The sequence below is a fragment of the Hippopotamus amphibius genome, chromosome 8 (assembly GCF_030028045.1).
Source record: "Hippopotamus amphibius kiboko isolate mHipAmp2 chromosome 8, mHipAmp2.hap2, whole genome shotgun sequence".
Lineage (NCBI taxonomy): Eukaryota > Metazoa > Chordata > Mammalia > Artiodactyla > Hippopotamidae > Hippopotamus > Hippopotamus amphibius.
Genome location: NC_080193.1, coordinates 11704964 through 11712536, shown reverse-complemented (window position 1 = coordinate 11712536; position 7573 = coordinate 11704964). Strand labels below are relative to the sequence as shown.

The window sequence follows — 7573 nt, the reverse complement described above, 5'->3', positions numbered from 1 at the left end:
GTTCTTTCATGACAAGTCAAAGGTATCACCACTGCCCCCTAATGTACAGCCCAGGATCTCAGGAAGGCTGATGGGGAATGGGAGTTTCCAGGCTAACAGTGTATACCTCTTCGGAAACCCCAGAGGGTACACACCAAAGCGCCACAGTAGGAAAACACAGTAGATGTCCTCCACCCGTGGAAATGTACACTCCCCTGTGACAGATCCCTCAGTCCCTCTTTATAACTCTCATTCCATTTGGAACTGGTTGTCTAATTCTTGTCTAATTCCTGTCTTAGTGTGCTGTATCATCAGTAGTGCTTATCCCAAATACAGTTAACTGCCTTCTTTCTTTTTTTTTTTTGGCCACACCTCGTGGCTTGTGGGATTTTAGTTCCCCAACCAGGACCAGGGATCAAACCTGGGCCTTTGGCAGTGAGAGCATGGGATCCTAACCACTGGACCACCGGGGAATTCCCAGTTAACTGCCTTCTGACTTGTACAAGGCCTACCTCCCCTGTTAGAACACCACGACCACGACCACAGCCACCCTGTCTGTTTCATTCACTGCTCAGCCCCAGTGATTAGCTCGGATGCAGCGCCTGGCATTTTGCAGGTGCTCCATATTTCTCGAATGGTTGTATGGCTGGGCTAGCGGACTAACCCAGCTGCATTTAATTACATGCATTAAGAACTCAGCTGAGACCAGGAGGAGGGCAACAGTATTTTACAGTGTAAGTAATACAAATTGTTCCTTAGATTTATAATAGAGAACGAATATCTACCTGTTTTGTTATTTATAAAAATGATTTTTCTGCCAGTGTCAGCACAGTGCTGTCAGAAGAAGCAAATGGCTCTGTTTATATGAGGTATGAGGCCTAAATCTACTCTAAAGGGAAGAGGTGACGTCCTATAGCACATAATTCACTCCTCCTCCAAGCCTCTTTTATCATATCTTTACTTCACAGCCCCACCCAATATTATTTACGTTCACTTCCGTATATTTTCTAATTATTTCCTGTTCATGTTATACGGACATATTTTTTATTCACTACCTACTCGTAAGTTCTTCCAAATACAATTCCCTTTCTGTCTTGCAAAGCTACTCATAAAGCAGGCATTCAATTAACACCTGATGAACTGATTCATTCCTTTTCTACCCCAAGCCCCCTTCCAGATGAGAGCTGCTACACGTCAGGATGTGGCCAGTGTTAAGGGGTTGAGGGACCTGTAATCCCAGTTTTTCCTGGACATTTCAGATGAAGTAAAGGACAAATACCATAATATAAGAAAATGGTTTTATTCCTAATTTTTAGTTCCCATACAGTTTACAAATACACTTTTACTCTGATAACACGGCTTTGCAACTAGCAAAGCAGTTGAACTAACACCCATAAATACAGGTGGGGAGACAATTAACATCCACTAATGTTTCTCTACATAAACTATTCTTTTAATGTCATTTTTTTAAAAAAACAATTGCAAATCGACTACATAATATACGTGGGCAAAAAGGCAATTAAGTGAATCTCTTGAAACACTAAATGTATAATAAACAGTGCATATTATCAACATTTACATGATTCACATCAAAATGATGACATCCTAAAACGTATTCCTTTTAAAGGATAGATTTCTCAATAAAATATTACATATCTTTTAATACTCTGGTACAATACTTCATATACTGCAGGAAAATTAACTGTAGATCTAGTCATCGACTTAATAAAGGATCCTTTTCCATTAGCTTTTATTAATAAAAGAATCACAATTAGGTCATAAATAAACAGGCAAATTAATAATTACATGATTTGAGGTTTAGGATGGAAACTTTTAAAAATTAGTTTGATATACAGCAAAGTTATACAACACACAAAAACCAACTATTTAATATTTTTGCCTTGTGTGAACTGCCCATAGTAAAAAAGAACAAACTTCTTAAGGATGGAAGATACAACAAATTATATTTTGGAATTTATTTTTCAAGAGGAAGAGGAAAAAAGATTTTAATGACATTAAGGGCTAAATATAGATCCTAATAAAGGCATATTGAAATCAGGGAGGCCATGTGCTTGCGATATAAAACTTTATTCCCCCAACAACATACAGAAAACAAAAACTGTACTGGGTTTGTACTTATGTCTACAGTCTAAGTTTCCCTTATGGATTAATAAGCTACAACAAAACACTTCACAATTGCATACCTTTTCCCACATTCCTCTGAACTAGAAATAACCCAGGACATTATACTAGTTCTTAAAAACCCTAGTAAACCCTTAATAACCCCTTAATAACCCCTAGAAATAATCCTGATGATTTTCTTGGCTGTTCCAAAGCAACTGGGCTCCATAAAGAATGCACAAACACCAAGAAAGTGGTACATGTATTTTCTCATCCCCATTTAGACACATTTGAAAAGTCATCAATTTCAAAGGAAGAGATGACCAGAATCTTCAGGAGGGCCACATACTGGATACAAGGTGTCTTTTTGTTTCATTAAAAAAAAAAAAAAAAGCTATTAAGACTCTGAAATTTGGCTTAAAAAAAAAATACCATATGCCAGATAATTTCTTCACCCCCAAATATAAAATTCTATGCTTACAATTTTAAAATACTTAGCCAGCTATGGGATATTGTGCAAATTTAATGTCTACCAGCAACCCAGAAGCAGACTGCAGACGTGTAGCTATCACACCTATTTTCCAGGTAACCTGATACAACTATTACTGACTGCTCTGGCCCCAGGCCCTCTGACTTCCTCAGAAACCATCTCTTTGGAACTTTCATTTCCACTATTTTTTTACACCCACACCTCCAGTCACACACACCCCCCGCCCCGCCCCCCATCTTCACAGCCCCTCTGCCTGAATTCATCCTGTGTAATCTTACCGGAGAACCTGCAATCACCTTTACCAAACACAGACAAGCCTTAGCAACCTAGGGACTATTACAATCTTGTCCTGGCATCAGTTTATATTACATGATAGTTTGCCGACTTGATGGAGGGAAATCTAAATGAAATCAATGTCCTATTACAAACAAAGCTGGCCAAGATCAGAAGCTTCTAAGTGCAGAAACAACTGATCTTAAGCTACAGGCAGGACATTAATGCAGCAGATATACTGTACAATCAAACCCTTGTATGCTGGTGAAAGACCATGCCCCCAAAGTCTAGAGTCAAAACATTATCGCAAAAATGAGAACCATTCAATGTGACAATGCGATACAAATAACAGGATTCAAGATCCTTGTTGCAAATACTGAACTGGAATCTCTTTCTTTACAGGCTTGACAAGAAGACGGTAGTCCTTTGCATTCCTCTTACAAGGTAATTACCTTCAGCAATTCTAAATTCAATGGGTGGGGGCGAGAATCAACTTGCATTTTGTCTGTGAAAATGGCAGCCAGGCTCTCCCCAAAAGCCCTCAGGGTTTCAAAGGAGGTGAGGACCTCAGAAAGGAACTACGACCAGAGCTGGATCTAGTCCTTCCTTTTCAGGAGACAAAGCAAGAAGAATGTGATTAAGGAGATCATGACTTAACGGCAAAGCCGCCGTGGCATTTTATTATCTTTACAAAGTCCACCAATGATGCTTTAACTGAAATACACTCATTGAACACACAGGGCAAAGAGGGATGTCTTTGGAGAAGGCACTTCAGGTAGAACGTTAGCAAATCTTACTGCTTGGTTAAAATAAAAATGAGCTACTGCTAATTCAGTCTGATCAGTGGCCTCACGAGGACTGCTCCTCCTCACTGCAGCCTGACTGCGTGTATGGGTGTGAGGCCCAACTGAAACCAGTGGCATGAAGAAAGCACCCCATTCACCTTCCTCTGCAGGGGCCAGGGCAATGAGGTGGCTCTGCTTTCAAATGCTCTGCCCTCCCAGACACTTCCACCCTTAAGAGACCAGTTTCCCAAAGTGATGGTTCAGAACAGATGCTGAGAGCAAGCAGCACTGGTTCGGGAAGCTCGCTGAAGGCCCCCTGTTTCTGCCTGACTTCCAGCTTACCCCCGCTATCATAACCAGCTTCAGCTTCCCAAGGTCACTAGCAGCTTCTACTTTTGCTAACTTCTTTTTTTAGCTGTTTTTCCATGGCACTGGTTCTGACAGTCTGTTACTATCAGCCTCCAAGAATCCTCACCTCCACTTAACGCCTTCACACAGTCCCCTCTTCCCAAATCGGGGCTGGGCCTGGGACTGGCTTTAATCAATAGAGGGCGATAGAAGTGATGCTGTGACAGTTCTGGGTTTAAGTCTTAAGTACACCTGGCCACTACTGCTTTATACCATTGGGACCTCGGAGCTGCCATAACTGTGGTCCAGCTACCCTGCTGGTGAAGCCACATAGAGAAGGAGAGACCTGAGGACCGCATGCAGATGGAGAGGCCCAGCCATCCCACCAACCACATGAGTGATACCAGCAAGACAAGGAAAGGAACCGCTCAGCTTAGCCCAGCCCAGTTTGAAGAAGGTGGGGAGAAGCTAGTCATTGTTTTAAGTCACTAAGTTTTCAGGTGGTTTGTCAGCAACAAATGATAACCAAAAACTGGTTTTCCATAGATGCGTTTTTTTTTTCCCCCTAAATACAAGACAATTACTCAAATGAAAAGAAAAGATGGCAAACATTTTCCCACCACAACTTTCTCAGTCAACAGGCTGAATGGTAACTGGTCAACTGCTACGAAGAAAGCATGCCTTTTACTCTAAGCTCCCATGAATTCCCCCCTCCATGATTTTCTAATGGCAATGCAACGGTAGACAGTCTGGGGCACTGGCTTAATTATTATTTAGCCAAAATAAGAGGCCATCAAAATGAATTATCCACTACTGGATAAGGGATGATAAAGGAAATTGTTCTCACTTCTATAGGATGTTGTTACTTAATTATCCCAAATCATTTTTCCTCTTACAAGTGCCCTATCATCCCCCACAAAGAGGAGGGGGGAAACTAAATTCAGAGAGGTTATCAAAAGAAAAAAATGTCAATAACTAGAATTTGAGTCACCATCATCTGTAAAATACAGAGCACAATTTAACTGCTCCCTTAATTTAAAATAAAATTCCATAAAATATAACACTGTCTACATCGTAGAGATGATTTCTTCTTATCTGAGGACATGAGTAATTGGAAATCAGGTACTGTTGAGTTAGAATATAGTGGTCTTTAAATGATTTCAAATTTTGCTTATCAAAAGATAGTCAACCACAATGCAAGCCTTCCAAATTCAAATTCATTCTTCATGTAAACTTCCTTGGATCTGTTCTTGAGCTTTTTCAGGGAGAGGGTGAAAGTCCACATCTGGCAAAGAAATAAGTTAGAATTTTTAAGGAGCATACAACTAAAAGTTTGGCAAGGCATTAAACCATTTTAAAGCAGATTTAAAGCTTTTAAATATACTATTCATTGAAATGGAAATTTCAACATGAAATGCTAAAAACTATGAGTTTCTAACTTATCTTTTAAACATAACATCACACACTTGGGTCACTGTCTAAAAAGGTGATTGGAAGCGAGGAGGCATACAAGGGAGATGAATTCCCAGCATCAGAGCTAGAAAGGATGTGGAGTTGAGCCAGTCAGAGGCCCAGGAAGTCCAGTGCCCTGTGTCACACAGCCAGCCAGTTGGAGGCCCACTGGGGTGACAACTCAGGCATCCTGACCCTAACCATCCAGTGAACGTCCCCACACTCCCTAGATCCCTACAGACCATCTCCCAGCACAGCCTGGGTTAACCTACTTTAATGAAAATTGCAGGAATGACGATACCTGCTCTTCACCACCAGTGTCAACCATTTCTCTGTAAGTGCCAACCCTGCCCTTCATAGAATTAATTCTGTATTTGATTTCAATGTTTAACAAATCCAACTTGGAAAAAGAAACACAGGCAGAAGAAAAAAGAGGCTGGTTTGTAAAATTCAGTTCTGGTTCGCTCTGTTAACACAGTCATAAATTATTTGCTGGCCTCAAAATGCCACAAATGATATAAACAAGTGACCAGTGGAGTACTTCCGCTGAAATACCTCTTTCTGTGCTTGACATCTTGGTGGGGCTTCTCATCTGAAACTTTTCTGCTGCTGCATCAGACCCACATTTTCATAGACTCTAGCATTATCTTCTCTCATTCTGAAAAGAAGAGAAAGAAGATATTAATAAAAACGCAGACATATTGTTTAACCTTATAGGACAGTGATAATGCACATACTCTGTTCTCTGGGGACCGGATGTGGCACAGACATAGCTCCTGCTCCCAGAAGCTGACATGCTAGGAGGGGATATCAGACAGAAACACATGACAAAGTAATTCTGAAGTAAGAGCTTTGAGTCCCTGTGCTGTCGGGGGTTTGGTGGGAGGAGAGTTGTTTTCCAGGAGGGTGGAGCGAGGCAGGCCTGTACGATGAGGCATTGGGTCAGACCCTGAAGGAAGGAGGGGCGTGTGCATACAGAAAGGGATGGTATTCATTGCGAGCAGAGGGGTCTGAATGGGCCAGAGCAATGCGAAGGCAAAGTGCAGGACCGTTGGGCGGGGACTATAGATCCACTGAGCCCCCAATCCGGCTACATGAAGGTGAACGTGAAGCTGACCGGCGGTTTAGGGCCCCAGGGTGGAGGGCCAAAGCATTAGAGCCCAGACTCTGTTTAGCTGAGCAGAGTAGAGACCAGGAGAGTCCAGGAGGATGAGGAACCCAGCAGCTGTGGGCTGGTCAGAGAGGAACAAGCTGAAACAAGCAGCAGGGGCCACAGTCTCCTGGGTCTGCACCCCACAAGGGGACGATGGGAACCGAGAGGCAGACAACTCATTAGTCACAGGCAGGCCACTGGTAATAAGGGAGTCGTCAGAGCTAATTCTGTTGAGCCAACATGTGGAGAAAGCTTTCTGGCGAGGACTCGGAGCCCTGACGTGCTGGTTCCACTGCAAATCACGGCAGATAGCTATTTAAAATATCAACTTTCCCCATCAGTGTGCTGGGAAAGAAAAAAGCAGGCAGAAGGAAGAGGCAGCTTGGTGGAGAGCATACTTTTGCTATATAATTTCATTTCCATGTTAAATAGAAAGCAAATGTAAATACGAGTCTCATGTATGTTATTGAAAACGTTTACATAGAGTATTAAAGCCAGCAGGGGTTTAAGAATCCACATCAGAAGCAAATAGAGATAAGACTCTTAGGGGAAAATAAAAAGTAAATGTTATACCAGAGACTGACTTTAGTATATACAGAAAATAATAACTTACAATCTCTATTCAACTAATTGATTTAACAAATATTTTCCTCTCACGGGTTTTAGTTCAAACAAGGAGTTGGCAAAGTTTTTCTGTACAGGACCAGACCAAAAATAATGTATTCTCTGTGGGCCACAAATGGTCTCTGTTATGTATTTTTCTTTGTTTTTTTTTTTTTAAACAACCCATTAAATACCATCCAAGAGCTGTACAAAAGCAGGCCATGGCCCAGATCTGGCCTGGGGGCTATAGTTTGCAAACCCCTGGTTTAAGTACCCACAGCAGATTTCTGCTTACCTACCTCTGCAACAATCCACATCCCATCAAAAGGAAAACTAGATTATCGGGACGTCCCTGGTGGTCCAGTGGCT

The 7573-nt window shown here is 41.8% G+C and overlaps 1 protein-coding gene across 3 annotated transcripts in view; it reads right to left on the bottom strand.

Annotated features, from left to right (window-relative positions):
- Positions 1-1712: 1712 nt before the first annotated feature.
- PTPN11 (protein tyrosine phosphatase non-receptor type 11) overlaps positions 1713-7573 on the bottom strand; it is a 72947-nt gene continuing 67086 nt past the window's right edge. For all 3 annotated transcript variants that reach the window (XM_057744475.1, XM_057744476.1, XM_057744477.1), the window contains 2 exons: positions 6004-6106; positions 1713-5281 (listed from right to left, as the gene is read on the bottom strand). In XM_057744475.1, the coding sequence (XP_057600458.1) occupies positions 6037-6106 (70 nt within the window). In that variant the 3' untranslated portion in view covers positions 1713-5281; positions 6004-6036. The remainder of the gene's footprint in view (positions 5282-6003; positions 6107-7573) is intronic.